The sequence below is a fragment of the Cyprinodon tularosa genome, unplaced genomic scaffold (genome assembly GCF_016077235.1).
Source record: "Cyprinodon tularosa strain WSP-4 unplaced genomic scaffold, ASM1607723v1 ctg896, whole genome shotgun sequence".
In the NCBI taxonomy this organism is placed as follows: Eukaryota; Metazoa; Chordata; class Actinopteri; order Cyprinodontiformes; family Cyprinodontidae; genus Cyprinodon; species Cyprinodon tularosa.
The window spans coordinates 196,591-220,851 of NW_024039669.1; the positions used below are offsets into that span (position 1 = coordinate 196,591).

The 24,261-nt window shown below is 47.1% G+C and overlaps 2 protein-coding genes across 2 annotated transcripts in view; one reads left to right on the forward strand and one right to left on the reverse strand.

Moving 5' to 3' along the window:
- Window positions 1-14,387, forward strand: part of araf (A-Raf proto-oncogene, serine/threonine kinase) — a 44,483-nt gene extending 30,096 nt beyond the window's left edge. The window contains exons 3-16 of the mRNA XM_038273880.1: window positions 292-395; window positions 713-815; window positions 893-1,047; window positions 1,457-1,555; window positions 1,635-1,773; window positions 1,851-1,875; window positions 1,962-2,092; window positions 2,168-2,370; window positions 2,724-2,900; window positions 3,033-3,079; window positions 3,316-3,434; window positions 3,854-3,985; window positions 5,924-6,058; window positions 13,837-14,387. Of these exons, the coding sequence (XP_038129808.1) occupies window positions 292-395; window positions 713-815; window positions 893-1,047; window positions 1,457-1,555; window positions 1,635-1,773; window positions 1,851-1,875; window positions 1,962-2,092; window positions 2,168-2,370; window positions 2,724-2,900; window positions 3,033-3,079; window positions 3,316-3,434; window positions 3,854-3,985; window positions 5,924-6,058; window positions 13,837-13,977 (1,710 nt within the window). The 3' untranslated portion in view covers window positions 13,978-14,387. The remainder of the gene's footprint in view (window positions 1-291; window positions 396-712; window positions 816-892; window positions 1,048-1,456; window positions 1,556-1,634; window positions 1,774-1,850; window positions 1,876-1,961; window positions 2,093-2,167; window positions 2,371-2,723; window positions 2,901-3,032; window positions 3,080-3,315; window positions 3,435-3,853; window positions 3,986-5,923; window positions 6,059-13,836) is intronic.
- A 1,464-nt stretch (window positions 14,388-15,851) lies between these two features.
- zgc:64051 (leukocyte surface antigen CD53) lies at window positions 15,852-23,725 on the reverse strand. The gene is made up of 8 exons (XM_038273873.1): window positions 23,563-23,725; window positions 22,901-22,985; window positions 22,404-22,592; window positions 16,992-17,066; window positions 16,814-16,915; window positions 16,639-16,734; window positions 16,478-16,561; window positions 15,852-16,120 (listed from the first exon to the last, which is right to left on the reverse strand). Exons 2-8 carry the CDS (start codon window positions 22,961-22,963, stop codon window positions 16,049-16,051), a joined length of 681 nt encoding a protein of 226 aa, XP_038129801.1. The 5' UTR covers window positions 22,964-22,985; window positions 23,563-23,725; the 3' UTR covers window positions 15,852-16,048.
- Between the last annotated feature and the right edge of the window lie 536 nt (window positions 23,726-24,261).

The following is a 24,261-nucleotide window of genomic DNA, read 5'->3' on the forward strand; positions in this document are numbered from 1 at the left end:
TCTGTCGCTCCCTCCAAAGCTTCTCTATTGGGTTTAGGTCTGTAGACTGGCTAGGCCACGCCAGAACCTAGATCTGCTTCTTCTGACATTGGGAACATTAAAATAATTCTAGTTATTAAACAATGTTTTTCACTTTAGCTGTGGATAGGAAACAGGGGTTCACAGTGCTAACGTTACCATGGAAACGTGGCTAGTGAAATCACACCAGGAATGAATCTCTAGAGCAGAGCTGGAAAAGCCTGGTGAAGGTTATTGGTGAGCTGATGGTGAACCTTCTGCTGCTGTTGGCAGGTGAACGTCCGCCAAGGACAGACGGTCTACGAGAGTCTTAATAAAGCGCTGAAGGTGAGAGGCCTGAGCCAGGACTGCTGCGCCGTGTTCCGCCTGCTGGAAGGGTAAGATGGCCGATCACTGCTGCACCTTAGAAATGGAAATGATGGTTTCACTGCTGACAAGCCGTCATCTGGGGGATGAAGGAGACGCAGCCAAACGCTAATTTAAACTGAGAAAACACTAGTCTGGTTAAAATGGTCACAATCACCTCCGTCTCCCATCATCACATTTACTGAGATTTGATTGGCCAACGGCTGCTGGTCTTCATGAGTCCCAGTCAGCAGAACTGCAGAGTTTAATAACGAATTTAAAACCTATTTTTTGTGGTTGAATGCAGTAAATCTAATGTTTGGTGAACTTGTTTGTTTCCATTTCCCAGTCGGAAGAGGCTGACAGACTGGGACACGGACATCACTCCTCTGGTTGGAGAGGAGCTGCTGGTGGAAGTGCTGGATGACATTCCTCTCACCATGCATAACTTTGTAAGTTCGCTGCCTGTCTAGGAGCTTCTTGTTGTGCATCCAGAGGTGAACATCTGCATGCGTCTCTCTCTCCATAGGTACGGAAAACCTTTTTCAAACTGGCTTACTGTGATTTTTGCCACAAGTTTCTTTTTAATGGCTTCAGATGTCAGACGTGTGGCTACAAGTTCCACCAGCACTGCAGCAGCAAAGTGCCTACGGTGTGTGTTGACATGGATACAGTGACCAAGCGGTGAGTCGGACCTGTTGCACTATAAAAACATCCTGCTTCTGGTGGATGATGGATGTTTGGATTGGCAGATTGATTTCCAGTTAAAAATGGCTTCATATTCAGTAGCATGGCGCCCTGTGAAGGTCAGATTAGCAACATGATGCCAGCCTGTAAACGCTGGCATTCGCACTCTGCAGCCGTTTCATCCTGGACAAGCACGTGGTGACAGTGGAAAGGGACATTCAACAGAACCAGGCGTAGTTTTAGCTGCTGCTTCCGATGCCCAGTAGTTGGTTTTTCCTCCCTAGGCCGATACCTGGTGTTCGAAGACATTAATGAAGACGTAAATATTTAAAGGTGGGATAGAGCGAGGTAGTGCTTGGAGGAAATGCTGACCAGGTTTCTCTCGTTCCCTCAATGCTGTGTGTAGGTGTGATGCCAATCCCTGCACAGATGATTATCCTCAGATACTATTGCCTGAAAACTCTCCCTCACAGAGCAACCTGGTCCTAACCCCAGAGCCTGCTGGGTAAGTCCTGAAGCACAACTAAAGCATCAGAGCTAAAAGGAGCCGATAATGAAACAGAAACTGTTCTTGATGGCTTCAGAACAGGCCTCCTGTCCCCGACCTTCAACTTTCCAACAACAGGGGGAGACGGCCAGTCTCTACAGAGACATCGCTCCACCTCAACTCCCAATGTTCACATGGTTAGCACCTTGGACCCTGCTAATGTGGCCATCATAGAGGTCAGTCCACTGCTGGGGCCCGGTCTGGAAGCCCAACATGTTCTGCATGGTTTTAATGCTGTTTCTCCACTTTACAGGAAGCTCTGAAATACAACACAATCGGTAAATCTCCTCCCCACCTCTGCTTTCATCCTTTAAGTTTCACTGGTCTTAAACGCTGTGGCTTTAACGCTTTCCTCTCCCTGCAGGTCCTGAGCCCTCACCAAAACCCTCCGCCAGCCCGCCCTCCTCTCTGGGCTCTCCAGGGAGGAAGCCACAGAGGTCCCCCTTAGAGCACAAGGAGCGTAAAACCTCTTCGTCCGACGACAAGAAGAAAGTGGTAGGAGTTGATCCTAAGCTGATGGAGGGCGGAGAAGGTGTCAGAGAGTAAAGGCTCTGCTTTGTGTTGCTTCAGCACCGAGGAGGCTACAGAGACTCTAGTTACTACTGGGAGGTCCCGTATCGAGAAGTCACCTTGCAGAAGAGAATAGGTACCGGCTCCTTTGGGACCGTCTTCAAGGGCAAGTGGCATGGAGACGTGGCCATCAAGATCCTGAAGGTCAAAGAGCCCACGCCTGAGCAGCTGCAGGCCTTCAAGAATGAAATGCAGGTCTTACGGTGAGCTGCTGCCGTCGCTGATTGATGACTGTTTACTGACTGGTGGCTGACTGATCGCTAGCTGATGGCTGACTGATCAATGACTGATCGCTGACTGATCGCTAGCTGATCTCTAGCTGATCGCTGACTGATCAATGACTGATCGCTGACTGATCGCTGACTGATGACTCATGCTGATTTGTTGCTGACTAATGACCGATTGATCACTGATTGATGACTGAGTGATCTCCGACTAATCAATGACTGATTGCTGATTGATCGCTGACTGGTGGCTGACTGATTGCTGACTGATCGCTGACTGATCAATGATTGATTGCTGAGCTTAAACCAATGTTTCTTGCTGTGCTCTGCAGGAAAACTCGCCACGTCAACATCCTGCTGTTCATGGGCTTCATGACTAAACCCAACTTCGCCATCATCACCCAGTGGTGTGAAGGTAGCAGCTTGTACCGCCATCTGCATGTCTCAGAAACCAAGTTTGACACGGTGCGTCGCATTGATGTGGCCAGACAGACGGCGCAGGGCATGGAGTAAGTCCTCATTACCCGTCTGTGTGAAACATCAGGGTGTCTTCTGCTGCATAGACCCGTTTAGGATATTATTGACATGTGGCTGAATTACCAAGCTGCACAGAAGGACTGAATTTTCTTTATCTTCCACAGCTACCTTCATGCAAAGAACATCATTCACCGAGACCTAAAATCCAACAGTATCCTTGTTTCTCTCATTATTAGCAGATAATGTTTGTGTTTCATCAGTAGAGCCATTGATGATCAGCAGGATGTTCATTTCTCCTCCAGTCTGTTCCTCTGGCATAAACTGGTGTAAATATGTAGAATCTGTTCTTGCTGGCTAGGCTAGCATTAGCATTGACCTATCTTCTTCTGGGGTGGGTTAGATGACCCACCTGCAGCTGCCGTTCTTTTTTCTCAGCTCCTCTCTCAGATATTTTCCTCCATGAGGGCTGGACTGTGAAGATCGGAGACTTCGGCTTGGCCACAGTCAAGTACCGATGGAGTGGCTCGCAGCAGGTGGAGCAGCCCAGCGGCTCCATTCTCTGGATGGTAGGTTGTTCATCCCACCAAAGCAACCTTTCTTTAGAATCCAGTAGCGACTGAATGCCTCAGCTTCAGAAGAGGGTTAAACCCACTAACCTTGTTAAAAGCTCCACTCTTATAGCCTTAGATTTCACTGCAGTCCAACAGAAAGAGATAACTTCTTCTGAGCTTTCATATCTGTCCCTGTGTCAATCAGAATATCCGCTAAATCAGCAGTCCTCCAGGTAACCTGGGTAAAGATGGCGGCCTCGTCTCTGCTGTCTCGTTTCCTCTCTTCCTTCCCTGATGACCTGAATCTCCTTCTTTGCTCTTTCTGGTGCATTTTTTCATTTTTCCACAGAGCTGAAGGTCAACCTGACCAAGATGGTTGCTGTTTTCCCTCTTTGTTGACAGTTATTCAGATTATTTGTCCTTCCTGTCTTCAGGCCCCTGAGGTCATCCGGATGCAGGACAGTAACCCCTACACCTTCCAGTCTGATGTGTACGGCTACGGAGTGGTTCTGTTTGAGCTGATGTCAGGAACACTTCCTTATTCCAACATCAACAACAGAGATCAGGTTTGGTGCTAATCTTTCATTAATGCACGATGATCAGTTGTAGATGGTAAATAACCAATAGCAGCAGGTCTTCAGGTTGACTCCCTGTGGGTCAAATAGCAGATCAGTGGGGATTCTGACCTGCTTTCTGTACATCTATCCTGGTTCCTGTGCCAGAGATCATTACTCTAGTGAAATCAGGCATCGCTCGTTCAATCTTGAAGCATCGGAGGTTCTTTGCACCACCTGAGGAGGTCCAATGAACCGAGGCTCTGACCCCCTTCGTTTGGTGACCTTGAGGCACCTCCCGATGAGGGATGGCTGACATGGTCCTCCATGCCGAGTTGAATCCAGCGGTTGCGTCCTCCAAAGGCCAGATTCATCGGGCAATGATGTCACAGCACGGCGCCGAGGCCTGTTCTGATTGGAAGACTCCTCGTTATGCGGCCAATCCTCCTTTTTGCCCGTTTTGAAGGACCGGTCCACTGTATCCTCCATAGCCTTGGGTATCCCATGATTCATTGCCAGTCTAAGCAACCTGGCTGCTCTGGGAAATGGCGCCGAACAGTGGCGAAAATTGGAAGTGCGGTTTAGTGCGCGTATGTAAATTCTTTTTTTTTTGTCCCACAATGGGGAAATTCACTCTCTGCATTTAACTGGAGCAGTAGCTGCCATTGTGCGGCGCCCAGGGAGCAGGTCTTGCTGGGGGACCAGGAGTGGAGGCTGTGGGGGTCGAACCACGTAATGCAACCTTCTCAGAGCACATGGACATTGTCTAACCACCAGACCTAGAATGTGAATAGTTTCGTCTGAAGTGAATGAAAAAAGTTAATTGAAATGGTTCGATATGTGGCGGTTAATGTTTGGTTTATAAAAAACATTTGATCTGTTTCACATCAGATCACTTTACAGAAATAACTGAACCAGATCATCCAGTCAGATTGATTCAAAGTTTTCTATCTAAGGAAAACCAGCTGATTGCATCGACTCATTGACTCTTCAGCAATCCCTCACACTAAGCATGCTTGTAGCGACAGTGGAGAGGAAAAACTCCCTTTTAAAAGGAAGAAACCTCCAGCAGAACCAGGCTCAGTGTGAGCGGCCATCTGCTGAGGCCCACTGGGGTTCAAGGAGACAGAAGCAGACATAGAAAAAGAAGCATAGATACAAAAGGCAACTGTCAACCAGCTCCACAGGCGGCCCCGTCCAGGAAACACACAGCCAGGCAGACGAGCTCCGAGCCAGCTCCCATGTCAGAGGATGAAGAGAGCACATCCAGTTAGTCACAGTCAGAGAAACAGGACTACACTGGAAAACAGGCCAAGCTCCAACATCTAGAAACAAAGGTGTTGATGGCAGCAGCACAGCTGATATTTCTCTCCAGGATGGAGTCACAGCCAAACAGGAACAGACCAGATGAAGCTACTATGAGAAAAAGCAGAGAGAGCAGAACGTTAGAGATTGAACTAATAGATTCTGCAGAGTGGGAGAATAGAGAGAGAATGAAGCAGAATGATGAAAAAGGGGTCCCTATGTCCTCCAGCAGTCTAAGCCTATAGCAGCAGAACTATAGAGATAGCTCAGGATAACCTGAGCCACTCTAACTAGAAGCTTTATCAAAAAGGAAAGTTTTAAGCCTAGCCTTAAAAGTAGACAGGGTGTCTGCCTCACGGACTAAAACTGGGAGTTGGTTCCACAGGAATTTCAAATGTTCTAATTGCTAAATGTTCACCAGTATTAAAACCAGCCCACAAAATGAATAAATCATTATTCGACGAAAGCATAGCCTCTTTTAGGCCATTTAGTGTAAATAAAGTCATTCAATCAGTCAGTAAATGTGAATGTACATAGAATAGAATCTTCTCAGTTCTAAGGCTTTACAGTTTTGCCTGTTTTCCTGTCGACATGCTGCAGAGGAAATGCAGTCTCTGATGGATGATGGTGGTTTTTGTTCATCAGATACTCTTCATGGTTGGACGCGGCTACTTGTCTCCAGACCTCAGTAAACTGTACAGTACGTCACCCAAGTCCATGAAGAGGCTCATCATCGACTGCCTGAAGTTCATACGGGAGGAGAGGCCCCTCTTTCCACAGGTGGGTCACACAGCCTGCATCTCCATTGGTCACCAGGTGAGCTGCAAGCCAGGTCAGCAGGTGCAGCCTGGGTGGAGTGCGGCGGCGGTGCTGAGGGAAGCTTTAGATGCCTGTAACCCTGAAATCCTCCATCACCACCTCGCTATGCTCCGCTGGTCCAAACTAGGTCCAACCTAACTGGCCTGTTGGTCCCAACTGGCCTGTTGGTCCAACCTAACTGGCCTGTTGGTCCAACCTAACTGGCCTGTTGGTCCAACCAAACTGGCCTGTTGGTCCAACCAAACTGGTCTGTTGGTCCAACCTAACTGACCTGTTGGTCCAACCTAACTGGCCTGTTGGTCCAACCAAACTGGTCTGTTGGTCCAACCTAACTGGCCTGTTGGTCCAACCTAACTGACCTGTTGGTCCACCCTAACTGGCCTGTTGGTCCAACCAAACTGGTCTGTTGGTCCAACCTAACTGACCTGTTGGTCCCAACTGGCCTGTTGGTCCAACCTAACTGGCCTGTTGGTCCAACCTAACTGGCCTGTTGGTCCACCCTAACTGGCCTGTTGGTCCAACCAAACTGGTCTGTTGGTCCAACCTAACTGGTCTGTTGGTCCAACCTAACTGGCCTGTTGGTCCAACCTAACTGGCCTGTTGGTCCAACCTAACTGGCCTGTTGGTCCAACCTAACTGGCCTGTTGGTCCAACCTAACTGGTCTGTTGGTCCTAACTGGTCTGTTGGTCCAACCTAACTGGCCTGTTGGTCCAACCTAACTGGTCTGTTGGTCCAACCTGCCTGTTGGTCCAACCTAACTGGCCTGTTGGTCCAACCTAACTGGCCTGTTGGTCCAACCTAACTGGCCTGTTGGTCCCAACTGGCCTGTTGGTCCAACCTAACTGGCCTGTTGGTCCAACCAAACTGGTCTGTTGGTCCAACCTAACTGGCCTGTTGGTCCAACCAAACTGGTCTGTTGGTCCAACCTAACTGGCCTGTTGGTCCAACCTAACTGACCTGTTGGTCCAACCTAACTGGCCTGTTGGTCCAACCAAACTGGCCTGTTGGTCCAACCTAACTGGCCTGTTGGTCCAACCTAACTGACCTGTTGGTCCACCCTAACTGACCTGTTGGTCCACCCTAACTGGCCTGTTGGTCCAACCAAACTGGTCTGTTGGTCCAACCTAACTGACCTGTTGGTCCAACCTAACTGGCCTGTTGGTCCAACCTAACTGGCCTGTTGGTCCACCCTAACTGGCCTGTTGGTCCACCCTAAGTGGCCTGTTGGTCCAACCAAACTGGTCTGTTGGTCCAACCTAACTGGCCTGTTGGTCCAACCTAACTGGCCTGTTGGTCCAACCTAACTGGCCTGTTGGTCCAACCTAACTGGCCTGTTGGTCCTAACTGGTCTGTTGGTCCAACCTAACTGGTCTGTTGGTCCAACCTAACTGGTCTGTTGGTCCAACCTAACTGGCCTGTTGGTCCAACCTAACTGGCCTGTTGGTCCAACCTAACTGGCCTGTTGGTCCAACCTAACTGGTCCGTTGGTCCCAACTGCTCCGTTGGTCCAACCTAACTGGCCTTTTGGTCCAACCTAACTGACCTGTTGGTCCAACCTAACTGGTCCGTTGGTCCCAACTGGTCCGTTGGTCCAACCTAACTGGCCTGTTGGTCCAACCTAACTGGCCTGTTGGTCCAACCTAACTGGCCTGTTGGTCCAACCTAACTGGTCTGTTGGTCCAACCTAATGGGCCTGTTGGTCCTAACTGGTCTGTTGGTCCAACCTAACTGGTCTGTTGGTCCAACCTAACTGGTCTGTTGGTCCAATCTAACTGGCCTGTTGGTCCTAACTGGTCCCTTGGTCCAACTTAACTAGCCTTTTGGTCCTAACCAACCTGTTGGTCCAACCTAACTGGTCTGTTGGTCCAACTTAACTGGCCTGTTGGTCCAACCTAACCTGCCTGTTGGTCCAACCTAACCTGCCTGTTGGTCCAACCTAACTGGTCTGTTGGTCCAACTTAACTGGCCTGTTGGCCCAACCTAACCTGCCTGTTGGTCCAACCTAACCTGCCTGTTGGTCCAACCTAACTGGTCTGTTGGTCCAACCTAACTGGCCTGTTGGTCCAACCTAACTGGCCTGTTGGTCCAACCTAACTGGTCTGTTGGTCCAACCTAATGGGCCTGTTGGTCCTAACTGGTCTGTTGGTCCAACCTAACTGGTCTGTTGGTCCAATCTAACTGGCCTGTTGGTCCTAACTGGTCCCTTGGTCCAACTTAACCAGCCTTTTGGTCCTAACCAACCTGTTGGTCCAACCTAACTGGTCTGTTGGTCCAACTTAACTGGCCTGTTGGTCCAACCTAACCTGCCTGTTGGTCCAACCTAACCTGCCTGTTGGTCCAACCTAACTGGTCTGTTGGTCCAACTTAACTGGCCTGTTGGCCCAACCTAACCTGCCTGTTGGTCCAACCTAACTGGTCTGTTGGTCCAACCTAACTGGCCTGTTGGTCCAACCTAACTGGTCTGTTGGTCCAACCTAACTGGCCTGTTGGTCCAAACTAACTGGCCTGTTGGTCCAAACTAACTGGCCTGTTGGTCCAACCTAACTGACCTGTTGGTCCAACCTAACTGGCCCGTTGGTCCAACCTAACTGGCCTGTTGGCCCAACCTAACCTGCCTGTTGGCCCAACCTAACCTGCCTGTTGGTCCAACCTAACTGGTCTGTTGGTCCAACCTAACTGGCCTGTTGGTCCAACCTAACTGGTCCGTTGGTCCAACCTAAGTGGTCCGTTGGTCCAACCTAACTGGCCCGTTGGTCCAACCTAACTGGCCTGTTGGCCCAACCTAAGCTGCCTGTTGGTCCAACCTAACTGGCCTGTTGGTCCAACCTAACTGGCCTGTTGGTCCAACCTAACTGGCCTGTTGGTCCAACCTAACTGGCCTGTTGGTCCTAACTGGTCTGTTGGTCCCAACTGGTCCGTTGGTCCAACCTAACTGGTCTGTTGGTCCAACCTAACTGGTCTGTTGGTCCAACCTAACTGGCCTGTTGGTCCAACCTAACTGGTCCGTTGGTCCAACTTAACTGGCCTGTTGGTCCAACCTAACTGGTCCGTTGGTCCAACCTAACTTGCCTGTTGGTCCAACCTAACTGACCTGTTGGTCCAACATTACTGGCCTGCTTGTCCAAACTAACTTGCCTGTTGGTCCAACCTAACTTGCCTGTTGGTCCAACCTAACTTGCCTGTTGGTCCAACCTAACTGGCCTGTTGGTCCAACCTAACTGGCCTGTTGGTCCAACCTAACTGGTCTGTTGGTCCAACCTAACTGGCCTGTTGGTCCAACCTAACTGGCCTGTTGGTCCAACGTAACTGGCCTGTTGGTCCAACCTAACTGGTCCGTTGGTCCAACCTAACTTGCCTGTTGGTCCAACCTAACTGGCCTGTTGGTCCAACCTAACTGGTCCGTTGGTCCAACCTAACTGGCCTGTTGGTCCAATCTAACTGGCCTGTTGGTCCTAACTGGTCCCTTGGTCCAACTTAACTAGCCTTTTGGTCCTAACTGACCTGTTGGTCCAACATTACTGGCCTGCTTGTCCAACCTAACTTGCCTGTTGGTCCAACCTAACTGACCTGTTGGTCCAACATTACTGGCCTGCTTGTCCAACCTAACTTGCCTGTTGGTCCAACCTAACTTGCCTGTTGGTCCAACCTAACTGGCCTGTTGGTCCAACCTAACTGGTCTGTTGGTCCAACCTAACTGGCCTGTTGGTCCAACCTAACTGGCCTGTTGGTCCAACCTAACTGGCCTGTTGGTCCAACCAAACTGGCCTGTTGGTCCAACCTAACTTGCCTGTTGGTCCAACCTAACTGGCCTGTTGGTCCAACCTAACTGGCCTGTTGGTCCAACCTAACTGGCCTGTTGGTCCAACCTAACTGGCCTGTTGGTCCAACCTAACTGGCCTGTTGGTCCAACCTAACTGGTCCGTTGGTCCAACCTAACTTGCCTGTTGGTCCAACCTAACTGGCCTGTTGGTCCAACCTAACTGGCCTGTTGGTCCAACCTAACTGGCCTGTTGGTCCAACCTAACTGGCCTGTTGGTCCAACCTAACTTGTCCGTTGGTCCAACCTAACTTGTCCGTTGGTCCAACCTAACTGGTCCGTTGGTCCCAACTGGTCCGTTGGTCCAACCTAACTGGCCTGTTGGTCCAACCTAACTGACCTGTTGGTCCAACATTACTGGTCCGTTGGTCCCAACTGGTCCGTTGGTCCAACCTAACTGGCCTGTTGGTCCAACCTAACTGGCCTGTTGGTCCAACTTAACTGGCCTGTTGGCCCAACCTAACCTGCCTGTTGGTCCAACCTAACTGGCCTGTTGGTCCAACCTAACTGGTCCGTTGGTCCAACTTAACTGGCCTGTTGGTCCAACCTAACTGGTCCGTTGGTCCAACCTAACTTGCCTGTTGGTCCAACCTAACTGACCTGTTGGTCCAACCTAACTGGCCTGTTGGTCCAACCTAACTGGCCTGTTGGTCCAACCTAACTGGCCTGTTGGTCCAACCTAACTGGCCTGTTGGTCCAACCTAACTGGCCTGTTGGTCCAACCTAACTGGCCTGTTGGTCCAATCTAACTGGCCTGTTGGTCCAATCTAACTGGCCTGTTGGTCCTAACTGGTCCCTTGGTCCAACTTAACGAGCCTTTTGGTCCTAACTGGCCTGTTGGTCCAACCTAACTGGCCTGTTGGTCCAACCTAACTGGCCTGTTGGTCCAACCTAACTGGCCTGTTGGTCCAACCTAACTGACCTGTTGGTCCAACCTAACTGGTCCGTTGGTCCCAACTGGTCCGTTGGTCCAACCTAACTGGCCTGTTGGTCCTAACTGGTCTGTTGGTCCAACCTAACTGGTCTGTTGGTCCAACCTAACTGGTCTGTTGGTCCAACCTAACTGGCCTGTTGGTCCTAACTGTTTTGTTGGTCCAACCTAACTGGCCTGTTGGTCCAATCTAACTGGCCTGTTGGTCCTAACTGGTCCCTTGGTCCAACTTAATGAGCCTTTTGGTCCTAACTGGCCTGTTGGTCCAACCTAACTGGTCCGTTGGTCCAACCTAACTGGTCTGTTGGTCCAACCTAACTGGCCTGTTGGTCCAACCTAACTGGTCCGTTGGTCCAACCTAACTGGTCCGTTGGTCCAACCTAACTGGTCCATTGGTCCAACCTAACTGGTCCGTTGGTCCAACCTAACTGGTCCGTTGGTCCAACCTAACTGGCCTGTTGGTCCTAACTGGCCTGTTGGTCCAAACTAACTGGCCTGTTGGTCCAACCTAACGGGCCCGTTGGTCCAACCTAACTGGTCTGTTTGTCCAATCTAACTGGCCTGTTGGTCCTAACTGGTCCCTTGGTCCAACCTAACTAGCCTTTTGGTCCTAACCAACCTGTTGGTCCAACCTAACTGGTCTGTTGGTCCAACTTAACTGGCCTGTTGGTCCAACCTAACCTGCCTGTTGGTCCAACCTAACTGGCCTGTTGGCTCAACCTAACCTGCCTGTTGGTCCAACCTAACTGACCTGTTGGTCCAACCTAACTGGCCTGTTGGTCCAACCTAACCTGCCTGTTGGTCCAACCTAACTGGTCTGTTGGTCCAACCTAACTGGCCTGTTGGTCCAACCTAACTGGTCCGTTGGTCCAACCTAACTGGCCTGTTGGTCCAACCTAACTGGCCTGTTGGTCCAACCTATCTGGCCTGTTGGTCCAACCTAACTGGCCTGTTGGTCCAACCTAACTGACCTGTTGGTCCAACCTAACTGGCCTGTTGGTCCAACCTAACTGGCCTGTTGGCCCAACCTAACCTGCCTGTTGGCCCAACCTAACCTGCCTGTTGGTCCAACCTAACTGGTCTGTTGGTCCAACCTAACTGGTCTGTTGGTCCAACCTAACTGGCCTGTTGGTCCAACCTAACTGGCCTGTTGGTCCAACCTAACTGGTCCGTTGGTCCAACTTAACTGGCCTGTTGGTCCAACCTAACTGGTCCGTTGGTCCCAACTGGTCCGTTGGTCCAACCTAACTTGCCTGTTGGTCCAACCTAACTGACCTGTTGGTCCAACCTAACTGGTCCGTTGGTCCCAACTGGTCCGTTGGTCCAACCTAACTTGCCTGTTGGTCCAATCTAACTGGCCTGTTGGTCCAACCTAACTGACCTGTTGGTCCAACCTAACTGACCTGTTGGTCCAACCTAACTGACCTGTTGGTCCAACCTAACTGACCTGTTGGTCCAACCTAACCGGCCCGTTGGTCCAACCTAACTGGCCCGTTGGTCCAACCTAACTGGCCTGTTGGTCCAACCTAACTGGTCCGTTGGTCCCAACTGGTCCGTTGGTCCAACTAACTGGTCCGTTGGTCCCAACTGGTCCGTTGGTCCAACTAACTGGTCCGTTGGTCCCAACTGGTCCGTTGGTCCAACTAACTGGTCCGTTGGTCCCAACTGGTCCGTTGGTCCAACCTAACTGGCCTGTTGGTCCAACCTAACGGGTCTGTTGGTCCAACCTAACTGGTCTGTTGGTCCAACCTAACTGGTCTGTTGGTCCAACCTAACTGGTCTGTTGGTCCAACCTAACTGGTCTGTTGGTCCAACCTAACTGGCCTGTTGGTCCTAACTCTTTTGTTGGTCCAACCTAACTGGCCTGTTGGTCCAATCTAAATGGCCTGTTGGTCCAATCTAAATGGCCTGTTGGTCCAATCTAACTGGCCTGTTGGTCCAATCTAACTGGCCTGTTGGTCCTAACTGGTCCCTTGGTCCAACTTAACGAGCCTTTTGGTCCTAACTGGCCTGTTGGTCCAACCTAACTGGTCTGTTGGTCCAACCTAACCTGCCTGTTGGTCCAACCTAACTGGCCTGTTGGCCCAACCTAACTGGTCTGTTGGTCCAACCTAACCTGCCTGTTGGTCCAACCTAACCTGCCTGTTGGTCCAACCTAACCTGCCTGTTGGTCCAACCTAACCTGCCTGTTGGTCCAACCTAACCTGCCTGTTGGTCCAACCTAACTGGCCTGTTGGTCCAACCTAACTGGCCTGTTGGTCCAACCTAACCTGCCTGTTGGTCCAACCTAACTGGCCTGTTGGTCCAACCTAACCTGCCTGTTGGTCCAACCTAACCTGCCTGTTGGTCCAACCTAACCGGCCTGTTGGTCCAACCTAACTGGCCTGTTGGTCCAACCTAACTGGCCTGTTGGTCCAACCTAACTGGCCTGTTGGTCCAACCTAACTGGCCTGTTGGTCCAACCTAACTGGTCTGTTGGTCCAACCTAACTGGTCTGTTGGTCCTAACTGGACTGCTGTCACAACCAGAGCACCAAGTCAGACTGATTTATGTAGCTGCCAGTGGCCCTCAGAGGGCGCTAATTCTGGAAGTACAGGTCTAGTGCCTCTAGTTGCTGAAAGGTGGTTTGCTGCTTTAAAATAACATTTTGAAAATGGAGAAAGAAAAGATATGCCTCTTGAAGAGTTTTTGTTTTTTTTGGACCATTTAAGTATTTCTGTTTCATCTGAGGTTTAAGCTAAGCTAAGTGTTGATATGTCCTGGATGGAAGAAGGCTCCTTTAACTGATAATACTTTGTGCTTTAGATCTATTTGCCTGACAGTTTACTGCATATGGTTGATTTTAGTCCTAAGGGACAAAAGACTCTGCTGGATGGTTCTGACCAGGAGCGAGGGACCTTCCCAGTAGTACCGGGTCAGGGCCGAGGTAGGGGGACATCAGTTTTCTTCTCCCGTTGAACCGTGTCTCTGTTTCATGTCGTCTTCCTCAGATCCTCGTAGCCATCGAGCAGGTCCAAGAACTGCTGCCAAAAATCGAGCGAAGCCGCTCAGAGCCGTCGCTCCACCGGGCCGTTCAGGCCGAGGACCTCAACCCCCTCCTGTTCCAAACCACCAAGCTGATGCCCCTGTAGGCCTCCTGTCTCCATGTCCACTGCTGGCTGGACTGACTGGACACCCCCCACCCCCCCGGCTTCCTGAACCTTCTGCTCCAGGAGACTCCGGGCGGTCAGCAAATCCACCCAGTTGAGCGTCACGCTGCCGCTCTGAAGCAGATCCAGCAGCACATCAACATCCGGGCCTCCAGATGGACAGCTGGGGGAGGGGCAGCTGCTCCATCCTCACAGCAGCTTCCTGCTTTTCCTTTTTCACTACCATCAACAAACCATCCAGTCTGCAGGAGCTTTACTGATTCCAGACCTTCAGGATCTCAGCAGGGTTTGATGATCTTTATCCAAACTGCTTGGTTCTGGAGAAGCAGACTAAAAATGTGATTAATATTCAGTGAAGATGTATCGACTGAATTAAAGTCAGATATCATGGATCCATGTTTGGTTTCATCAGGTTCACCAAAGCTAGAAAATGGAGATCAGGACCAGTCTGACAGTTGGATGTTTCTGAGGTTTCTGCTTCCATTCAGTGTCTGGATGATTAATCCCAGAGTCTCATCGGCTCTTTTTCCCTATTTGATTTTGTACAAATCTCTCCAGACGTCAGGCTGCAGATCACCGAGGTTTTTAGCCTCTGACAGGGTTCAGACGTCTAGCAGGAAACTACTGAGACATGTTCTGGTCAGGGTTCTGATCAGGGTTCTGGTCAGGGTCCAGTAAAAGGGTTCTGGTCAGGGTTCTCCTCCCCCTGTATCTCCATCCATTCTCCTTCCTCTCATGGTTCTGTTGAGCAGCTCCAGCTCAGTGGCACCATCTACTGGACCACAGGACAAACTGCAGCTCTGGGAGGTTTACTGGCAGAGCAGCAACCTGGGAAAAAGGGCTGAAGGTTAGGGTCTTAACTAGGTTAATGGGTCACTACTAGGTTAGGGTAATTATCTCAGGTCACCAACCACCTCCTTAGCTTTGCTTTTAAGAAGCTGATGGTTTCCTGATGCAGCTGCTGGTTGAGGTTCAGGTTCCAGTTAACAGCTTTTTAATGGTGAAGGCTTTTAGCATTGAACCAACAACCATCTTCACACTGGGCGTATTCTCTGAGGAAGGAGAAGATGGTTTCCTCCTGACGTGTTTGTCCCTCCCTGCTAACATGGTACCATCCGCTCCTTGGCCTCCAGGATCGCCAACTAGTCTGCGACCTTCTGATCAACAACTAGTTCTTCACTACAGAATAACTGCTGCTCTCTAAAAACCACCAATGGCTGCTGTTATTTACAGACAAACTGACTGCCTCAGACTCAGCCGCCATTTTGGCTCGGCGTTGCCACGGCAGCGCTTCTGTTATTTATGTAAAGCAGGAAGGAACTGTAGCTGCGGTTCCAGAACGGCTCTATTTGGGTGGACCTGCAGGGGGGGGGCACAGCTGCTGGTTTCATAGAGAGGAAGCGGGGCGGCTGAAGCGGGGGCGGGGGGGCTCCATCACTAGTTTCTTTATTTTCTTTCATATCTTTAGGTGAGTTCCGTAGTTTCAGGGTGTCGGGGGTCAGTTTGCAATAAACTGTTTTCTGCTGTGTACAGTTAAATTTTTTAAATGCAGGAATGTATTTTTATTTTTGTTGGATGGTTTAAAACAGAACAAAATAATTTGAACGTGTAAATGAAATTCCAGTTTTTTTTTTAAATAGTTTTTGTTGGTCTTAAACTATTGATGCAGGAGAAATAAATTAATCTGTCTCTTTGCTCAGTGATCCGGTTATTCCTGGGGGGGGGGGGGGGGGGGGGGGGGGGTAAAAAGGGGAAGTGGTTGTTTTCGGGTTTTTTTAAGCCTCAGATCGCTGACCTGCGACTCAGATAGGAAACGCAGTCATGCGGAAAGAAGAAGAGAATCGGATCCAGAACGATTCTGTAGAGAAAACTTTATTGATCAATCAGCTGATTTAAGACAGAATCTCAACAAATATTTCAAATAAAAAGCTGCAGACATAAAACACTTTACAAAGTTTGAAATTACATCAGATGCTTTAAAAATATACAATGAAAGCTTTTCTAGAATGTTTTAGCTTCTTCTGCTCGACAGCGAGGCTTAAAGCTGAAGCGGTTATAACTTGTAGCCCAGTCCGGATCTGCTGATGTGGCAGAAGAGCGTCATGGCGAAGCACATTCCCAGGACCTGCAGGGATGGAGGACATGTTCAGGTCCCGCCTGCTGTGGATCAAGTTCCGCTAATCAGGAACGTCTTTCAGCAGCTTTTGGTTTCTGAGCCAATTTTAAAGGAAGAAAGGTTCCTGTGGGATCGATGGTCTAAAGGCTTTTCTCTCTACTTTCCTCCATCAGTCATATTTCTCCCTCCTTCCTCCTCTGCCTACCGTCTGATTAAAAACTCAAGTTTAAAATCACTGTATTTTTACAACTGGATCAGGAAGTCAAATTCTATATGTTCTATTCTATAAAACAGAATATCATCTACAAATATATATAGTATTCTATATATATATTCTACAACAAAACGTTGTCACCTTGATCTTACCTCAATGATGCAGAGAACAATGACAGCAATCCCAGTACTTAGGAAATTTTCTTCCAGCCAGTTTGTCATTTTTTTCAAACATCCCTGCAAACAGCAAATGTGAAGAACATTTTTTTCAGTCTTAGAATGTCGGTGACTACGAGCTGCTAGGTGGGCTTTACCTCGGTCCAGTACCCAGACCCTTTTCTAGTGTCCTTGCAGGAATCGGGGATGTAGGACTTCCAGTCGCTGCTGTTATTGACTCCGCAGCATTCGAACTGTTTCATGATTACAGAGAAATGTTGGTCAACAGCTGGATCTGAGCAGAAAGGTAGAAGGTTGTCTGATTCTGCTCACCCCCTCCTGGACCACATCCCAGTCACTCTTTTTAGTTGAATTCCCGGAGGTTCTCACTGCTTCCAGACCGTCTTCGAGATCTTTTTTCACTAGTTTAGCAATCTGAACAGACAGGTGGGTTATAGTTAATCCTCAGAATTATCCATTAATGACTCGATCATTTGCAGGTCAGTCCCACCTCCGCCTCATAAATGAGCATCAGGCAGGCAGCAGTGAGCTCCAGCAGCATCAGGAGGAAGAGCACCAAGAAAAACTGGAACACAAAATATTGTTTTTCTTTTTACTGCCTGAAACGTTTGATTCTACAGAGTTCTGTAAAAGATTTGTTCTTAGCATGTTCTGAACTTTGACTAGGCCATTCTAACATGTAGCTCCCAGGAAATTCAATTCAGTTATACTTTATTACTCCCCAAAAGGAAATTCATATATGCCTCCACTTGCTCTCCTGTTTATGGCTGGTTTCCACCTGGAGGTTTCACACGTTTATAAATGTGTCGCCATCTACAGGCCTTCCAGAAAGCACCACTCAGTACGTCTGCTGGCTTTGCTTGAACAACAGCCCTCTTTCTGAACTAGTTCTATGAAAGCTAGATCTGCTCAGTGCAGGGAGCATGCCCTGAGCTCTGCTTCTCTGCAGCTCCTCCAGACTTACCATGGTTAACCCACGTCTTGTTTAAAAAAAAAATAAACTCTTTTCAATACTCTTTTTAAAACATAATATCGACCAAACTTTCACATGTTGACAGAAATAGACCACATTTTTATGACTTTTATGCTAATGAGGCTTTTTATCACAGATTTAGAACAAAGTTTAGTGAAAGTTGTCACCAAAAAAAAAGCTCTAAAACTTAGCAGCAAAACCTTTGAGCTCAACTGAAGACAGAAGCCAGAGTTAAAATCTGCCACCTGATTATTTTCACCGATGAGATCAAGAAGAAGCTTAATGGAATTACAAATCTAAACCATGAGCTTGTGGAGTAAAAATTGAGCACTGAGAGTAAGAAGAAAAGGTTTTATTCTCTTTGCAAAGGAGAATCACAATAAAACTTTTTTTTCTTACTCTCAGTGCTCAAGCTGCAGTGCTTATACGGTTTATTAGCGATGGAGGGAAGTCATGGGGCAAAAATAAAGTCTTAAATATTAATACAAGAGTTATAAAGGATTAAATCCCTTAAAAAAAGAAAGACTGCTCTTAGGATAACCCTGAAGAATCTCAAAAAACATCAACCTCGGTACTAAATGGTGCAATAAATGAAGAGATGAGCTCCAAGATAAAGACATAAAAGAGCACTTCAGGTATTAGTGATCCAAATTAGATCCATTGATTTCGTCTGCTGTTTGGATCAACGGGCCGATGTGTAAAGAAACACAGCAGGAGTCAAGAACGGGAACCATGGAAGTTTCCAGGCTGAGTTTGGGTTAAGAGGTAGAAACTGGGGTGAATATTTACCCAGAAAGCGGCTCTGCTATGGCGATGAAATGGGAACTATGGGATAAAGTGGTGAGGAGAAAATTCTCATGTATTTAAAGTTGGTAAACTGAGTCATGTAGCTTTAATCTCTTCTACAGGACATGTCTTGTGACTTAAGCTGTAGTTAAACATTTTTGGAAATAATGTTTCAAGGCTTGAAATGATTTAGGTTCTGAGGAACAGCAAACTTCTGGATCTGTGCTTATAGATATGAATTTATCAAATGAAGCATTGCTGGTTTACATGTTTGATGGTGGATCTTTTCATTCATGTCTCCTTGGCTTGATCCAATAACCACTATCTGTGATGCTGGCTAAGGATAAGGTTAAATACAGTAAGATTGTTATTCACGCTGGCGGTAATGACACCCGGTTACGCTGATCGGAGGTCACTAACATTAGTGTTGCTTCGGTGTGTAAGTTTGCCAAAACAATGTGGGACTCTGTAATTTTCTCTGGTCCCCTCCCTGATCTGACCAGTGATGACATGTTTAGCCGCATGTCGTCATTCAACCGCTGGTTGTCTCGGTGGTGTCCTGAAAACAACGTGGGCTAAATTAATAATTGGCAATCCTTTTGGGGAAAGCCTGGTCTGATTCGGAGAGACGGCATCCATCCCACTCTGGATGGTGCAGCTCTTCTTTCTAGGAATCTGGCCACATTTATTAGTCCTCCAAAACCCTGAGCCCCCAGGGTGCAGACCAGGAAGCAGAGTCCTAGTTTAACAGACCTCTCTGCAGCTTCTCTACTGTTACCCACTCTTTATTCCATCCAGACAGTGTCTTGCCCACGACCAAAATCTAATAAATTAGCAAAGATTCCCAAAGGAGTAAATCATGATAATCTAATAAAAATAAAAATAACTCCAATTGGGGAAAAAGTTAAATCGATTAAATGTGGTCTGTTTAACATAAGATCGCTTTCCTCTAAAAGTCTGCTAGTTAATGACTTGATTTGTGATAATCACATTGACTTGTGTTGCCTTACAGAAACCTGGCTGCAGCAAGAGGATTATGTGAGCATACTTACTGATTACTCCAAAGGCAGTTAATACTTTCAACTCTTTTGAACATTTAACCCTTAGTTTTCCTCATCCAAACTGCAAAGCCAGAAAACCTCTTCTTTTTGTAACTTTGTATCGTCCACCAGGTCGTTACTCTGAATGTTTAGATGAGTTTTCAGAGTTCCTTTCTGATTTGACAGGGTCACCATGGTGGGTGATTTTAACATCCATGCTGACATTGAAGGCGATAGCTTAAGAGCAGCCTTTAATGCTATCTAAGACACTATTGGCTTTGTTCAAAATGTGAATAGTCCCACACATTCTCATCTTTATACTTTGGATCTTGTGCTGACATATGGCATTCAATTTAAAAAAATTAAATTAGAATTAAAAAAAAATAAAAAAAAATGAGCAATCTCCTGTCCAGGGGTGATGCTGAGAAACTAGTCCATGCATTTGTTACTTCAAGGCTGGACTATTGTAATTCTTTACTATCAGGAAGTCCACAAACTGTAGTTAAAAGCCTTCAGCTGATCCAAAATGCTGCAGCCAGAGTTCTAATGAAAATGAAAAAGAGAGATCATATCTCTCCTATCCTGGCTTCTCTTCATTGGCTTCCTGTTAAATCCAGAATAGAATGTAAAATCCTCCTTCTCACATAGAAAGCCTTAAATGGCCAAGCTCCATCTGATATCAGAGATCTGATTGTTCCTTATGTTCCTAACAGAGCACTTCGCTCTCAATCTGCAGGTTTACTAGTGGTTCCTAGAATTTCTAAAAGTAGAATGGGAGGCAGATCTTTTAGTTCTCAGGCTCCTCTCCTGTGGAACCAACTACCAGTTTTAGTCCGTGAGGCAGACACCCTGTCTACTTTTAAGGCTAGGCTTAAAACTTTCCTTTTTGATAAAGCTTCTAGTTAGAGTGGCTCAGGTTATCCTGAGCTATCTCTATAGTTCTGCTGCTATAGGCTTAGACTGCTGGAGGACATAGGGACCCCTTTTTCATCATTCTGCTTCATTCTATCTCTATTCTCCCACTCTGCAGAATCTGTTAGTTCAATCTCTAACGTTCTACTCTCTCTGCTTTTTCTCATAGTAGCTTCATCTGGTCTGTTGCTGTTTGGCTGTGACAAACAGTGTTTATCAAACTAAACACAGAAGAGAACAAACACAAAACCTTGGGCCTGGTATTTGCCTGCTTAGTCTCCATGTTCGTAAAACTTCTTTCTATTCTATTTGATTTTCTTCTCTGTATCCCTGTTAAGCAAGTCATTTAAAGCTGTTCTGATTGGTGTGATGTCTTCCCAAAAGGTGGTGATGGAGAGATTATAGATGCTTTTTCTTTATCCACCAACTCACTCTCCGAAGATTTTTGCTTCTGCTGTTCTTATTTATTGTACAAACTACGGTAGGTCTGTAGCGATCGTTACAGGATATGGTGAGATCACTGGTGGTCTAGTGGTTGGGGCATAGAGTGTAGAATCCTGAAGTTCTGTGTTCAACCCCTACTGCCACTCTGAGCAAGATCCTTAAACCCACACTGCTCCCCCTGCACCGCACCATGGCAGCCCACTGCTCCCCAAGGGGATGGGTTAAATTCAGAGACTGAATTTATCCAATGTGAGATCAATAAAGTTCAGTTATTATATAATCAGCCCTCTGGCATAGGCTTTGTGTGTTTCCCACTGGACGGAGGCATTGCTGGCAGTGTTTTGATTTAAGAAAAATAAGATTACTTATTCCACGTAAGTCGCTGCTGCCTCTTGTGTGTAAAATCTGTTCACCACTCCTTTGACAGACAGCTTCAGTATGGAGGGGTAAATAAGGGCACAGTCTACATTCTTCCTCCTTAGACAGTCCTTCACCTCCTCAAAGCCTTACGTTTCGTGGCCAACGCCACCGAATAATTGTTGAAAAAGGAAACTATTTCTCATTCTGCTGGCTGATTCGGCTCTGTAGCGAGGCCCAAGCTGCCGCCATTACATCAGCTAACTTGGGATGTTTCATGGTGACGGGTCTAGCGCGTTGGTTAGGGCCCAGCCTTGGTGCTGGGTAGTGGTGAAGGCAGTCAACCTTGATCTTCCTAGATTTTGGTGTTAGATTGAGATAGGAGGGGAACCACCTCTCCATGAAAGGGACTAGACCCGTTCCCTCCATGCCCTTGGTCAGTCCAACCAGTCGGACATTAGATCCAGCCACATTATTTAGTGGCTGTAATGATTGATATGATGATATTTAGTAAAAAATTAGCCTCCCAGATACTCTGTTTTGGACCCTCTGTTACCCCTGGTAACCCCATGTTATTTCCTGTCAAGGTCTGGCTGTCAGCATTTCACAATAAAAGCACAGTGAACATTAACATCATGGACTGCTGCTTAATTGTTCTCTATGAACAATGTTTGAATTGCCTTTGGGTTGACCATCATTTTTTGGAAAAAAAAGATCCACTTTGGTTCATCCAGAGCTTTGTCTGGATGATGGTCGGATTCAGCGGGGCTTCCTTGTAAATCTCCCCCCTCAGAAAGCCTCTAGGACTATATTAAAATGTTTATTTTTAAAGCCATCTTAAGGGCTCTGCAGAGCATTCATTATTTCTACTTTTGTTAACATTATTTTCTTTGTATTATATTTTAAGCAATCAGATAACTGTGGATGTGAAACAAAAACATTTTTTTTGGGTAAAGAAAATCTATAAAGCAGCCATTTTTTAAATTTTAACAATATAAACAGCCCATTCAGGGCATGATAAAGAAAGCATTGCTCCTTTGTAACTGCAATCTGGACTGTTATGGCTACAGATTAGGCCCACCTCCTGTGCGGTGATTAGTCGAATATGTTTTAGACCACAGAGTATTGAGCCTGACCTGAACCAAACTGAGTTATACCCCATCTAGGTCAGGCTCGATGGGAAACTCTCCTCCACAGACTGCCCAGCTCCAGTAGAGGTCCACTGGCCTGGAGGAGCAGGAATTTCTTTGTTTGGGTTCTTTCTTTAAGAGTGAAATACGTAACTTAAATCTGCATAAAGTCAAGGCTTAAAGGAACCCATTTACTCCAAAGAAGAAACTACCTGTTCACATCCCTCAGAACCACCTTTACTTCAGGGTGTGTGCATTACCGTCAGGAGGAGGCAGCGGTTTTCTTTTAGGGCCCCCAGGAAACCCACGAAGGAAATGCATGTGATGATGATGCCGCTGATGAGCAGCATGCTGGGCATGTTTAGCTGGGCCAGGGAAGGGGTCAGACCAGACATGTTGAAGTATACCATCAGGTACACACCTAAACCCAGAAGCACCACACCACAGATCTGATGGGAGGAGAGACGACACATGTTAACCTCATACAGCAAGTGGATTATTATGACTTTTAAAGCTGATCATATTTCTGAGATTTAAAAGCAGCCGAGACTCTGATAACAGAATGGTAAAAATGGTAAATGTCCTGTACTTATATAGCGTCTCTATTCAAGTCAGGAGACTTGATCAAAGCGCTTTACACTACATTCATTCACCCATTCACTCATTCACTCACACACTGATTGAAAAATCATCGATCTAATCTGCTGAACACGCCCAGATCAAACATCAGCATGGCCAACAATTGAGACATACGTACAAAACAAAGGAAGTTGGCGATACACATGGTGTACTTTAAACACTTGAGGCAGCCTTGAGCCATGGTGCACGTCTGCTGTTGGAACCTACAATAGAAACACACTCATGAAAATTTCGCTCTGGATAGAAAGAAAAACCCAGAACACATCAGATCTCGTTATGAAGACATGTTTGATTTATGTCTTTTGTTTCTGTTGAACACCAGAGCCACATAGCAGGGAGGTGAGAGCGCTGCATCTCACTTCCTGTCTTCTGCCTCTGTTTACGAGAACAGCTTAAATATTCTCTAAAATGATCAGAGCAGAATAGTTTGTTGTGGTTTTAAAATGGAGGAGAAGAATAAATGAAATATTACAGCTTTCTCTTAATGGTTTTCACAGATAAAAATCCATCTTGAGGACAATTCTAGAAACATTTTTAACTCATTAATGTATCCATAAAGGGCTGATGTCAGAGATAATTCAAACAGACTTTTTAATCATATTATTTACTTTTTACAAAATTTAAAGCTAAAGTTCTCCATCTATCATCTTCAGCTATCCAGTACAATATTTGACTTAAGTCTACATGTCTCCTTAAAGAGGAGATGATCATCAGTCAAACTGGACCAGTAAACCTGCTGGAAAATCACAAACATACTAACTGGTAAAACATCAAGCTTACCTTTTTGGTAGAATTAGTATCTGTTTGCTTCAATTTTTAGACTAAAGTTAAGTGAAGGTGGCTGTTGTACGCACTTCCCCTTCTCATTGTGCTGTGGACTGAGTTGAAGAACTCTGGGGCTTTCGGCAGACCGTGTCACTTCCTCTTTCTGACTTTTAGCTGGAAAAACCTGTGAGTGACAGAGTGCGAGGGGCGGACGATCCGATGTGTCACAGTTTTATATATTTAAGATGGAAAAACTTCCTCCATCATGACTCAAACTGGTGACAGCAGATGTTTATCCTCATCTGATGAACTTAACTGAAAGAGAAAGTATTCACACCCCTGAGACCTTTACAACACATCAAACGTCATGTTCCTGTTACAGGAACTGGCCAGGACTACAGAGAGGAGGTGGAGCAGCTGGTGGTGCAGAAATAACAGCCTGACCCTGAAGGTGGAGAAGACCAAGGAGATCATGGCGGACTTCAGGAAGAACCGGCCTAACCACGCTCCACTGCTCATCAACAGCTCAGCTGTTGGTGAGCAGTGGATAGCTGGTGTGGAGGCTGCAGTGCCTCAGACTGAAGGTGCTGTCAATCCTCTATCCGTGATTAGTTTGTCTCTGGAGGGTGGGGCAGCATCTGAGGTAGTCGTGGAATCTGAACCGGGTTTAGACTGCTTTGATCCAGTTGAACTTTCAGAGTTGGAAAAATTATT